The 14,189-nt window shown below is 39.8% G+C and overlaps 1 protein-coding gene across 1 annotated transcript in view; it reads right to left on the reverse strand.

The window, feature by feature from the left end:
* Positions 1-12,782, reverse strand: part of CAMK4 (calcium/calmodulin dependent protein kinase IV) — a 149,594-nt gene extending 136,812 nt beyond the window's left edge. The window contains exon 1 of the mRNA XM_048290934.1: positions 12,453-12,782. Within this exon, the coding sequence (XP_048146891.1) occupies positions 12,453-12,628 (176 nt within the window). The 5' untranslated portion in view covers positions 12,629-12,782. The remainder of the gene's footprint in view (positions 1-12,452) is intronic.
* Positions 12,783-14,189: the final 1,407 nt, after the last annotated feature.

Below are 14,189 nucleotides of genomic sequence, written 5' to 3' on the forward strand. Positions count from 1 at the left end.
ACAAATACTGCGTGTTTCCAAACAAGATGTCTCCGCAAGCAGAATGGAAAAACATCCATGCTATCATTAGAGTCGATTCTTTCTGGAAGACAAAGTTAAGTTTCCTTTAAACACTAAAACACACATACCCAGTGCACTGCATGCCCATCTCTGAGCGCAACAACTGCAGTTTAGGTACATTTTCCACTAGCCAGGCACTAAGGATGTAGGAGAGTACATCGGCCCCTGAAGACATTTTGATTTCAATTTGAGATAAGAATATGGCTAGGAGAATCTGGCTGATCCTTTGGTTGTGTCAACAGATCAATACTGAACTCACTGCTACCAACAAGAGGACACTGAAAATCAATGCAGTTATTCTGAAGATAACTGAGAAGAACTCTCCTGAGTCATCAAGACAGCTCCTGGTAACATGGGCAACCATGTCACACAGTCTCTTCTGCAAAATTATCACATACCAATTTTAGGCACAATTCTCGTCTGTCTTGCCCATATTTAAAAGGCTTACAGATGGTTACAGACTTTCTTCTAAATTATAATTTTTATTGTAATCATGGTCAAGGTAGTTCTCTTCTCTCTTGCATGCACAAGGAGTCCTCAAATATAAGTGAAATACTCTAACTCACAGGTGTGGTCCTCTGTTGGAGGACTACCACAACCAACCACCTGGGAGTAAAAAACCAATTCCTCCAAAGTATACTTTCAGATGAAATGCTTACAAGTAAGTTTAAAAGAGGTTTTTCATAATACATACGAAGGCAAGTGTCTTACGTCAATGTTGCTGTCACCTTTTACAACTACAACTATTATGCTGGATGGATAAAATAAAAGGACATATCAGGTCCCAGATAATTCACAGACCCACGTAGTTTTCAAATGCCATATTGAAACATTCTTTTTTGTTTGACAGACTTAGTGGAGATGAGTCCTTCCACATGCAGCACTTGATAAATTTATACATATTTAATCCACATTTCAAAAACAGGAGGAGGAATATACCTATCTGCATACTGAAACCTAATCTACTGAAACATCAACATTTCTGTCAGCTTCCTGACTAGCACACCAATTATATTATTTGGCAGCCATCACACAAAGACAGGTGTAGAGTGACCAATTTTGCAGCTTCTGAAGTTGTGTCCATTAAATATGTGAAGATTATTTCTTTCTCTTTGCATACAGATGATTGAGAACGCATTCTAGTGTTTTCTCTTTTTAGAGAAATTTCTCTTTTTAGAGAAAACACTAGGAGCTGGGAGGAGGGAAGGTGAGAATAGACTCCCCTAGTTAAAGGAGCTAGGAATCACCAAAGGAATATAAAAGAAGAGATTCAGCCTTGTTATGGGCAATTCTGCAAGAATTCTGATTTTTTCAGTTTCAATTGGAGTGGAATAATGGTATAAAGGGGAAAAATTTTATTAGCCATTTGCTTCTAGGATTTTTTTCTCAATCTCAAGAAAATTTGCCTATGCATCTAATCTTCATCAAAACTTTCCAGAAAGACACTGCACATTACTTCAGTGTTTTTGCTTTTCTCAGGCATGCGTGTTTCAGCACTATGTCTTTGGTTGGTTATACATCTTATTTAATATTTGAATTATTGCCTTTGGCATAAACTTGGGAGTATGCTGATTCAGTTTGCTGATGATAAAGGTGCGGAGGCATCGGCAGTGCAGCAGAGGGCTATAATACCAAAAAGCAAAAGCCTGTACTTACTACCTGGGGATTAGGATCACAAGAAAAGGGATAAAATTTCACTGCATTAACTACACAGTCATGAAGTACAGACAAACAACAAATCTCATCAATTGCAAACAGAGAAGGAAAATGGAAAACATAGAGTTTGGGCAACAAAAAAACAGACAGCTATAAGCCACCATGACAGCAGCTGTAAAAAAGGCAAATGTGACCCCATCCCATTCAATAATGTTTATTGTTCTTATTAGAAAAGTCTGAGAATTTTGTATCTGGAGGCAGTAGACAAACACTGCTTCTGTAACCTCTTTATGTTCCAGTAGGGAAATAAGTCATATGAAAGCTGCACCACTTTTGGTGTAGCTTGTAAAACACAGTCCAAGCAAGAACCAAAGAGAGAAGATGAGAAGAGCTAAGAGGGACCTGAATCAGAACTCTCACAAAGCACCATCACACACTATATTAACTTACTTCATACTTAAAATCTTGTTAGAGTGAAGAATGTTTTTAATGAACACAAAATGTAAAAGGGTTTGAAAATTTTAATTCAAAACTGTTGAATAATTCCATGGTGTGAAACTGTCCCTTATCCACAACGTGTAAGTACCTTGATTACTCATTCTAACTCAAAATAAAGATAAATGCCAAAATATTGAACTTTATCATGGGATGAAAATTCCAGAGTCCTCAAATATGACAATTAACTATTGCAAGGATAAGAATATGTGGATAAAACAAGCTTTAGCAGTTAGAGCTCTGAAGAATTACATATGGTCTTCTAATGGCCACATGCCATTGTGGTTGACTAACACATCTTGCTAATCATTATTATTCTATCTCGGCTGTGACTACAGCAAAACACAGGAAAATGCTATTACTTGGTATTCAATACAGTTGAGACACATGGCTCAAAAGAAACACGTGGCAAACTATTCAAACAGGCTATCTGGTATATATTTATTGTGTTAGTTCACAAATAGCAAACATAAGCAGTTCACAGAATAGGGACTGTCAAGAGAAAGAAAGTAAGAGTTTTAGGGCTATTTATGTGAAGAATAAATTTCACCAGCCCTAATTTAGACAGTCATTTGCAAGGGAAATACATCTAATATGATTTTTCCATCACAAATGACATTTCATCTTTTCTAAAGTCATGCAGGAAAAGAATGTGAAGAGGTTAAAATATTTTGCTTTTTTCTTCTAATATGTAAGTGTCGCATGAACAATAAAAATAGACTAGTATGGATGAAACCATCTGAAATCATTGTACAACAACATGAGCTAGTGTACTTTAACTAGACAAGCTGAATATTGAAATGGTCAAAACGATGCCATCATGCTGAAGAGAAGGTGACCAAGGGTTTCTTTCTCATTTGAAATTAATGATTCTCTGAAAAGAAAAGAATATTCTCTTTATGTTACTGCCAATCAAATCAACTCTGTGAACAACTTTTATAGTAATGAATAAAACTGCCTTTTTCACTCAGTTTTATTCCTGCTGCACCTACTTTTGAATACTTACAATATAAATTATGAATAGAGATGTGATTTGAATTCAAACTCAAAAAATCATTTACATGCATATTTATTATGAAGGTAATACGGAGATGGAGATGGGTTTCACCCCTACAAGTGTCAGAGAAAACAAAAATGCTAGCGAATTTTAGGATCTCTTTCACCGTGGATTTTCCACTACATATTGACCCCATTTGGAATTGATTACTGATCTTACTTAGAATTCATCAGCTACTAATTTTAACTACTAAACTCTATTCTTGTTTACAGTTAACACATTTCTTGAATTGAAATGCTGTGAAGGGAGAATAAGATAGAATTAATTTACCAGTCTTCCTCCTCCCTGCACCAAACAAAATTATTGCCTTTTCAGTGTCATAAGTGTTGCTCCAATATTACTTTTGGTTCTAGTAGGACTTTTTAAGACTAGAATTTTAAGACTAGATTAACTTAAGTTAATCCTCTGCCAGTTAGCTAACAGACAGGTGAACAGTGTGCTCCACAAGCATTTGCAGCTTCCAGTGAAAAGGTTGCAAAGATCCCCAGAAAAAAAAAAAAAAAGAAAGGTGAGGGGGAGAAGAAAAAAACCCACATCTTTATTAGGTTTCTTCCTCTGATCGCCTGAAGCCTAAAGTCATTAAACAATGTCATTAGTCATTTCCTAGTGGTCATCAGTATCTACACCATAAAGTATTGCTTCCCATTACAAAATCATCTTTCAACTCTTTCCTTTTTAATTTTACTGTGCTAGTCAGAATATCATGAGGGTTAGAAGAGAATGTAGAGAGAAGGATCACTCGCTGCACCCACAGCATCAGGTGGGGGGGGGGGCATTCAACAAAGCATTCAACAAAGCTGAAAACATTAATGTACATGTAATTTACAGCTCCCTGAGCTTAGACTATGATAATGGCGTCAGAGTTCTCAGCATGTCTTCATTCAGCTTTAACAAGTCATTATTGCACAACATGGGAAGCTGACAAACATATTCTCCATCAGGAAGACAAAAAACCAAACATCTTGTAAAGCACTATACATCAGATCAGAACTGTGGTTCATTAATCTAGAAAATATGTCAATAGGTTAAAAAAATGCATTCAAAAAAAGCCTGTACTCATCCATGGCAGACACTCTCAGGGCCTTATAAGCCTTAGCAAAACATCAGTTTTTTCTGCAAAAGTCTAAAGCTGTGGAATACCACCACATTAAAAAAAAAAAAAAAAAAAAAATCAAAGTGTGCCAAAAGCATTGAACTTTTTTCTGGTCCAAAGCATGTTCTTAAAATACTCTCATTGATCCACAACATTAGGCAAGTGCTGGACACCTAAAAAGTCAAAAACCAGCAAATACCATCTTGTATTTAGAGAGAATCTGGAAGAGATGCATTCTCAAGTTTGAATAAAATTCAAACAACTAATCACCAAAGAACATAATAGCTAAAGGTCTTAATATCAAGTAAAAGCTGCACAATGTAGGGCCAGCCTTCCTTATATGGGTACAGAAGTCAAATCCTTTCAACATGGTGTGTTTAATTTTTTTACAGATAAGTACAAAATAAAATCACATACCACATTCTTTGGCACTGTCAGTGTGACTCTGTTAACAAGGACTATTAAGAGAAAATCAATATGAACATTATTTCAGAAGTACTTGAAGATAATACCAGTGGCAGCTGGTCTGATTGACTATCCCTCCCTGCCACCTCAATACAAAAAGATAAAAACAAGACATTTGTTGAACATTCTTACTTGTGTTCTGTTCTGCTTAAGTCTGTGGAGCAAGCAGGGTTGTCTTCATTAATAAAATCACACTAAATTGAGTATACTAAGATGCAGTATTTGTACCCAAAGGCAGTGAACCTGGTAGACATGGGTATGCTTTAAAGATCAAACGACCGAAAATAAGTAAACATATTGGTGTGCTCATAATCATCTCAACTGTAAAGAAACTATGAACATTTGCAAGAAGGAAAAATTATTGCGGGGAAAGGTGTGGAGGGGAACACATACATGGCCCTGTTTTAGAATTGACAGCTATTCATTAAATCCAAGCGAGGTGGTTTTTTTCTTTTCACAATGCTTGGAGACAGGCCAGGGGAGAGATGTACCACACGTTTCTGATGTGGAGGGTCTGGGGAAAAGGACTGTGGAGATGACATCAGTTCTGAGATAAAGTTGGAGTTCTGGCATCTTATCTGTGGCATATGGATGCTCACAGCAAGGTATGCATTGGAACACAGACTATATATTTTTTGAAGGGCATAAAATTTAGTGGTTTGTTTTTAAGGCTGTGAATTATGACTCTTGGACTTGCTTTTACCTCATCCCCCACAAAATGCCATAATATATAGATAGTAAACTGTCTAAGAGCAGAATGTTTTATAATTATTTTTGCTCCTCAAGAGGGGTCCCATTTCCTTCTCTTTTACATTTTATGTTTCTTTATCTCTAGCACAGATAACCACATAAATGAAAGGAGGCCAATTTATAATCTACAGCAGTATGTTTTTCAAGTGATTACTTTTACTTGCGTCTGAACTAGCACACAGTTCAAACCATGGAATTTGGTGGATCACTCCAAGTAATTTCTCTCTTCTTGTTCCCTGAAGATGAAATTCAAAGAGAAAATCTTCAGTTGCTACAGATTGAGTGGTCACTTGCAAAGTCATATTGTTGCAGGGTCTCCTAATTTAGAATTCCTTTACAAGGAGCAAAACAGCACCTCATCAATCTATATCACAGGGCAACAGATGCAAATATTGATGGTCCCCAATTGTCCATGTGTTTTAACAGAGAGTAACCTATGATAGTAATGACATTGACAATGAAAGGCCAAATGAAGGATTGTTAACACCAAATGTAAGAGAACTTCCAGTGTATCAGTGATTGGTTGTAAAAGGTGTCATTCTTACCATTTTTTTTTAAATGGAAGAGGTACAGAAATGATAAATATCTGGAAAGACATTAGACAAACCAAGAGCAAAAAGCAGCATCAACATTTGGAAATAAATGGTTACCCTTTCTCAGAATTATCAATGCACTGGAAAAAGAATATTCCTTGTCAAATTACTGATTTTTCAGATAATAAAGGTTTGCTTCTTGTGAACAGAGGAAGTATGGTAAGAATACCTAAACAAAGAAGAAATATGTCCAAGTTTCTATGTTTAAATTCTGCTTCATTGCAAAAGCACAAGGAAGTATATGTTCTTCTTTTTTTAATACAATCTGAACTCCTACTAATGGTTCATTCATATTGTATATATATAGATGAAAATAATATTCAAACCTTTGCGAGTTTTTCCACACAACATGCAGTGTCAGAAGACTGCTTTTCCGAAGCCCAGTCAACCTTGTGGATAGCAGAAGACCACAGAAAAATTGCTCAGGTTTACTGCAATAAAGCTGGCTCAATTAAAGGGCGGGGAATGACTGATTTTTAAAATTTCTTTATTGAACTTTTCAAAAAATACTCAGGAAAATAAAACTTCTTTGATCTGAGTGACTGAAGAGGATAGTTAGCCCTTTCTAGCAAGTATTTGAACTTCCATAGATGGGGCAGAGGCTACTGCAAACTGCTGAGTCTTTTTTCACTGACCATCACACGTAACTGGTGGTCTCTTAAAGTATGGCTATTTACTGTGTGAGCAAGCATTTAAACATCTCTTACTGGAAGAATTCTACCTATGAAACTGTATGCATTACAGTCCCTTACACAACAGTGTGCACACTTGGACACACAAAAAAAGACACAGTGGAATGAACACATAATGTGCTTCTGATACCACAGAACTCAGTAAATTTATCTGCCCAGAATCACACAGGCTTATTCCACAATCACACATAGGAAAGTGCTTCCAATTGCACTTGAAAATACTTATTTGATTTCAGATATTCTCTCTTCAGCAAGACTTGGACTTTGATGATCGTGGTAGATCCCTTCCAATTCAAGATATTCTATGATTCTCTCTTTAATATGCTAAAAGAATGACTTTGTTAAATCTTACCTCTTGCAGACTAATGCAATGTTTTTGAAGCATGACAATTCTTGTATTAATACAAATTATATGATTATCACTCCTAAAACCAATCTGTGTAAAAAACTTTTTCAGCATTCTTAAGAGTACTTACTTCAAGAGCTATTCATATTCTGTACTAGAAATATAATTTTTCAAATTAGAAAACACTATCAAAACCAGTGACATAAACGCATAGTGGCTGACAGAAAAAAAATCTTGAAAATCAAGAAATAACTGTTCTCTATCAAAACTTTTCATTATTAATAGCTCTTTTTTTAAGTACGAGAAAACTGTTAAATTTACACAGAATGATCACCCACTCATTTCAGATATTATTTACAGAATGGTAAATTTTCTTTCACTGCTTTTTCGACACAGCTTTTTATTTCTGAATCAACCAGTTGTTGAACTGAACCAGACAAAACTGGGAAAAAAATCACTCCCTGCATCCACTAAATAAATTTAGTTGTCAAAGCCTGGGCTATTCACTGCAAGTTCTGGTTTCTGGTACCCAAGTGAGAAATTTCATCCTGCCTTCTCTAGCTATCTCCTATTTTCCTGCCTTAAAGCAAGGTCCAACTACAACATTCCCAAATGAGGCCTCAGACTCACCTCTTCAATAACCTTCCCTACGGGCAGGGACTGCCAGAGGGAAAATGCCTCCTGCTTGCCTGAAGGCATGAGGGTAAAAAGCAAGGTGCAGTTTGTGGCACAGGCAAATCTACACTGGCAGTTTCTACTCAAAGATACTCAAAGTACTCTCATCCTGATTCCTCTAAGGACTCCACACTCTCACATTCAGACAGCTAGGACCATGCGCTGTCTGTCAGTTGCACGCCTGCATCACTTGGGAAAATCCTCAGGTCCACTACAAAAAAAGTCACAAGCAAGTGAGCAAAAGCGTTATTGAAGGAGGGACAGACCTACTTTATATGCACCCTAAAGCACAATGAGCAAGTGATTTTCAAAATAAACAGGGCAAAGAGGCTGTAAAACAAATTACTTTTGAAATGAACACAAAAAGGAACCTTTTTTATTGAAGGGATGGAGGGCAAAATAATTGGCATGCTCTCAAAGCAAAAACTATTTGAACTTCAAAGCATCAAGTGCAAAACCAATCCACTTCTATAAAATAATGCTTTTATCATCTTGACAAAGAAGTTTTAGCTTTGTTAGCTTAAGTCAGCTAACAAAGGAGTTAGCTTATTTCATCTACTACTGCCATTACAAAAGTAGATGTTATGATGACAGCTCTCATAAATAGGATTGACAGAGTAAGGCGTCATTCTGCACTCTGAAATCTTGAGTTCAAACCGTACACTGGATTTAAACTTTCTCTGTGCTAAAAGCTCAAGGACATTAACCACCTATGATTCAGCTCACACTGTAAGTCCAATCTAAGTTGCCAAGTATTGAGAGCCTCTCAGTCTCAGGTCTTCAGCAAGGATCACACAACTGAAAGACTGCCCATGCAGGAAAAGGTAAGATTTGGAAGATTTATCATTCTTACAAGAAAAAAACTGCCAGTAACTGCCCTGTTGAGTTTTGGTTCGGTTTTTGTTTGGGGATTTTTAAAATTATTATTAATTTAACCTTTGAAGTTGAAAGAAAGCCCGAAGGATTTGATTGGAAACACTTTCGTCTGCTTTTGACCACTTAATAGATTTGCAGTCTGCCTACAATAGTAACATTAGACAGTTTCAACTCAGATAGTTATGTAGTTAGTTAGGCAAAGAGGGTGCATGGCAAGTAAAATGCCAACAAAGAAAATTTCCGTTTTTTGTAATATTGCTGAGTATCAAAAAAATCACTACTGAATTTCTTCTTCACTCAAACACCATATTTATACCCTGAATTCAGAAACTCTGTACCAAAAGATACAGCAAGGGTTCTATAAGGCTAACGAAAGGTTTTAGTCCCTAAGGAAACACAAGTTTAGAGTATAATATTTTCAACATCTTTTTCCAAGGGAGTGTGGAAAATAAGCTTTTAAATTAAATACACTCAGAAGAAATTCCAAACTCTACAACTGATCAACTGTGCAACCTGTAAAACAAAGACGTTTTTTAAAACAAAACACAAAATTTCATGTTTACAGCATTTTGAGCCCCACTTATACACAAAAACCCTTGTAAAAAATGTACTAAGAGGAAAGTGATCTAATCAGGGCTTCAGTGGAACATAAAAGTGGAATAAAAGAATGAGAATAAAAGCCTGTATAGCCCAGAGTACTAACAGTGGCCAAACACAGATGCCTCAAGAAGAATGTAAGAATAGAGCAAACTCCTGTCAACGCTGTCAGAGAATACCCTCAAAGCTCTCAAAAACTTACAGTTCAGTAGTTAATATCTTCATGTTTAATCAGTCTTAATGGATTTCCTCCATGTAAACTTGCCTAGTTGCCCATTAATTCCATGTAAGCTTCTAGCATCCATAGTATCCAGTGGCCAGGACTTCCAGCACACCGTGCTAAAGTGGCCTTACCACCTGTCATTCATTTTTGACTGGATACCCCATTTTTTGACAGATAGCCCTAAGAGCCTGCATGAAAGAAATAAAACCGGCCAGCAAGTGCCTCTAACAAGATGTTCCATCCATGCCACATGTGCCTCCAGATACCTCTCCTAACCTCACTACAGGTTTTACTAAGGACAGAAGAGAACTAAATGGTTCCTCCTCCACACCCATTTTATTTATCCAAACTGAATTTCGTCTGCCATTTAAATGCCCCAACAGTAGAGTGAGGTCTTTCTGTAATTCTTCATAGGAAACACAATCTTTACAATCTTTAAAACCCTTGACAATTACAAAGACCAGCAAATATCACAGTTCAACCCCTTTATCTATGAGCATGTCGAGGAGCACAGACACCTGAACTGATCGCTGTGGAACTCCACTGTTTAAAAATGACTGTTAACTCCCACCTAAGCTTATAGGCATTTATCATTCTTCCTAATACGATCTACTCCCTCTTCTTCCATGACTCCTTAGTTAGTCATGCAAGAATTATGGAGTAAGACATCTTAGGGATCTGTCAGACATAGCTTGCACAAGGGGCACTCCTTCCAAAGGGAAATTCCCATATTTGGCCACAGCTCTCTAAATGCATGTCTTTGGAGTCTGCCAAAGGGCATCTTTCAATCCCTGTATTTGCTAAAGATAATTTAGGACAATGTTTTCCTCTGGTTATTTCAGTATATTACTTTATTTACTGCATCTGAAGTGATCACATAGCCACATTATTCAGTGTCACCTAACACGTTTTCACCAACACTAACCTAACTAAACAATGAATACTTCTTTTTGTAGACATACTGAAAACCATATCCAAAACTAAAAGTTTGGAGACAGAGTTACCAAGAGAAAACAATACACTATTATATTACACTTGAGAACCAAGAGGGATTGTTGGATCTTCCTTATAGATTTGTCAAGATACACCTATCAGAGGGGTTCTGAGACAATCATCAGCACTCTGGATGTTGGCTCTGAAAATACCTCAAAGCTGGCCTTGGGACCTAAGGACCAAGATCTCATTGCCATACCCATTAGAGAAATTTTCTTGTTCTGTCCTTTCTCTACCTCTTAATCATTGATTAAGATGATTGTTTTCTCCTATATTGTTTTTGCTTCTGTTTTAAGTAAATCTTATTTCCTAGCTCTACCAAGGAGCAGTGCAGACCTAAAGGCTCACATCTCTACACTAGTTGGGTGTGGTTATCTTCCATATTCAAACCTTTTGTTAGTGTTTCAGCATTTACTCTCTCACCTTGCAAGGTAGAAAAATCCATTGCATCTCATCTTTACTCTAGTACTTTTTACAACATTAACTCTTCCTACCAAAATCTGAAGATTTCACATGTTAGAAACCCTTTCTTGTGCAATAAACCCAAGATGTATCACCAGTAGAGATTACACTTCAGCAAACCCCACGGTCACTATCACAAATGGTGGGAGGGTTCTAGACAGACCACAGAGTACTCATCCAGGTGACAGAGCTGGTATCAACTGTTGTAATTCACCAGCATTCTGCTTTGTTTCTTTCTTTTTTGTTGTTGACTCTAGACCCAAAACCAACACAGCAATATTTTCTGCTTTACATTTTTATGCTTCTGCACAGGGGTACAGTGAAGTCAAGCATAAATGTGATAAGCATACATAAAACTATACCTATTTAAATCTGGCTAGGAATAGTAGCAACAGTGGGAAAAAAGTAGCAGCAGATGCTTAAGACCCAGGCAGCAAGCCAAGAATTATACTATATTGTATTTCTATCACCTTTCCTGCCCCTATCAGTTATGGTACAGGAAGCACAGGTATGCTTTGTAGCAATAACTTTCATTGCATGTCCTTTCTGAAAAAAGTATTCTACCAAGGCAACCATGTTATTATCTGCAAATTTCCCACATTCATTCAGGAGGTGTAATACTCTGTCATTGGCAAAACTAACAATTGCTATTTGCTACCTAGTGACTTACACATTTAAGTCATATACTGTGAACCCTTTAAAAACCCCGCAATTTTCCCCTTTTTTGGACACTATTTTCTATCTGCAAATTCAACATGAACTAACAAAGGCATTAGGAGGGCAAAAATTATGCGTTAGATATAGCATTTTACACCAGACTTCAGTTTTTAAGAACCTGAAGACTTGGGACCCTTAAGTTGCTGGGCAGGAGCATCACCAGGGCAGTAGTGCAAAATTAATGAATGAAGATGTAGCAGCTCACTCGCCTACACTGCACCTCGATGGGAAGACCCTGCTTGTAGAGGCCTATTCAGGGACTCCTGTCTCGGGTCGGAGTTTTGTCAGCGCAGGGTGCCGGTAATGGAGAGAGCGGCGGAAGGTCTGGTATGAAGGGATGCTGCGAATGAGGCGGCGTTTCGGTGCTCCCGAAGTGATGCCCACCCTTCAGCCGACACCGCACGGGGGCTGGTAGCACACAGGTACCATGACTAGAAGCCGCTCGCTCGCTCGGGCCAGCGTCCGCCGAGCGGACCGATGCCTCCTCCTAAAAATCATTCTCTTCCCCCGGGGATTTCTCGGCTTCGCTCCCGGGGAGCTGTGATTTTTCCTTCGAAATCCTGTCCCTCGTGAAAGCCCGCACGGTCTCCCGCTGCCGCTCACGCACACCAAAGTTTTGCCGCTCTCGCCATAGCGACGCGGGCAGGGACACCCGGCCCCGGCCGCCCCCCGCCCGCCCGGCCCGGCCCGGCGCCGCCTCACCGTCCCAGCTCGGACTCCAGCTCGAAGTAGTGAGCCAGGGTGTCCTTGTTGGAGCCATCGATCCAGTAGTCGGGCGCGGCGGAGCCGGGGCGGCTGGCGGCCGAGGAGCCGGAGGAGGAGGAGGATGAGGAGGACGAGGAGGATGAGGATGAGGAGGGCATGGTGACTTTCAGCATGCCGGGACGCCTGCCGTGGGCTGTCCTCTTCTCCGCGCCGGCTGCAGAACGCAGAGCGGCAAGGCGGCGGCTACACCTCGCCTCCCTCCCTCTTTCTCTCCTTCCTTACTTATTTCCTTCCCTGCCTCGGTCTCCCCTCCCTCTCCCCTCCTCCTCCTTCCCCCCGCGCCGCGCTGGAGCGGCGGTGGCGGGTCCCCAGCCGGGCGGGGCGGCGGGGCGGGGCCGGGGCGGGGCCGCAGGAGCCGCCCCGGGTGGGGAGATGCGCCTCCATCGCCCCCCGCCCCGCTCCATCAGCCGAACCGAGCCGAGCGGCATCTCCACGCCTGCAGCGAGAAACCCCCGGCGCCGGCTCGGGGCGGAGGGAGTGCTGCGAGTTCACCGGCACCGGGAGCGGGACACGGACCCGCCGGGGGACAAGTGCACGGGAGGAGAAATCGCATCCCGATCCGCCGGCTGTGTGCGGAGGGGCTGGGCAGGATGCGCAGCCCGTAGCGAGGTGGGCGCCGGCCCGCCATGCCGCAGCGTTTTGCCAGTTCCCGAGCGGGAGTTCAGGAATTCTGCCGTGAATTTGGCGAGGAGGGTGTGGGGGCTGAGGCTGAACAAGGCAAACAGCAGTGGGAAAGAAAGAGACTGACAAATTCTGGAACATGACTATAAAAATCCCCAAAACACGGCTTCCCTTCCCACCAGAGAACTAAAAGAAGCCATAGAGAAATAAAATTGCTGTGCTGCAATGCCACTCTTTAACAGGTTATGAAATCTGCAGGTTATGAAATGCATGCGAATTATACTAAAGCGTGCTATATCCCTGACTGCAAAATCCTTAGCCAGAAACATCTATAGAAGGGTCGTTTCTATTGGTGTAGTGGCAAAATAAAACAGCAGCAGTTGTGTGTGCCTCGCATGCATAGTGTGCCAGATCAATCCCACTCACATCCTCTCTGTGCTGTTACACCCACTCACATTGCCATGCCAGCACAGGCAGGAGGTAAAATGGACCATGTGTAAACCTGTGCAGCAGAAGGACCGAAGTATTGTCCTCTAATTTTCAACTGCGATTCACTGGCCTGTTTTTCAAACGTTGTATTTCTTGCTCAAATAAAGCAGAGTATCCTGTCCAGAATTGTATTAATCGAGGCGTATTGATGTTCTCCAAAATGATTTGTTTCCCCTCATAAGCAAGTCTGTCTTTTACTGTTCCTTAACTTCCTTATTGTACCCAGATGGGGCAATTAATTTTAATTCTAAACCTCTTAATTTCTCAAAGACCTTAACAAAGAAATGCCTCTCTCTGCATAACCAGCTAATAGAAGAAGTATCTCCTAAACCAGTCTTTGCTACTAGTGGGAAAGGATAAAAGAGATAAATGAGATAGATAAAAGAGAGATAAAACCTTTTTGTCTCAAGATTGTCATTATAGAATTAAAATGTAGGTCCCAATTGTAATTTGAGATTTTATCATTTTCAAATTCATATTTGAAAGTCAGGAAAAAGTTACCCAAAGTCCTGATTTGAAAACCAAGTTCCACCCAATCCAGTTTGACAGAAACTCCAAATTTCT

This window comes from Corvus hawaiiensis, chromosome Z (assembly GCF_020740725.1).
Source record: "Corvus hawaiiensis isolate bCorHaw1 chromosome Z, bCorHaw1.pri.cur, whole genome shotgun sequence".
NCBI classification, from domain to species: domain Eukaryota; kingdom Metazoa; phylum Chordata; class Aves; order Passeriformes; family Corvidae; genus Corvus; species Corvus hawaiiensis.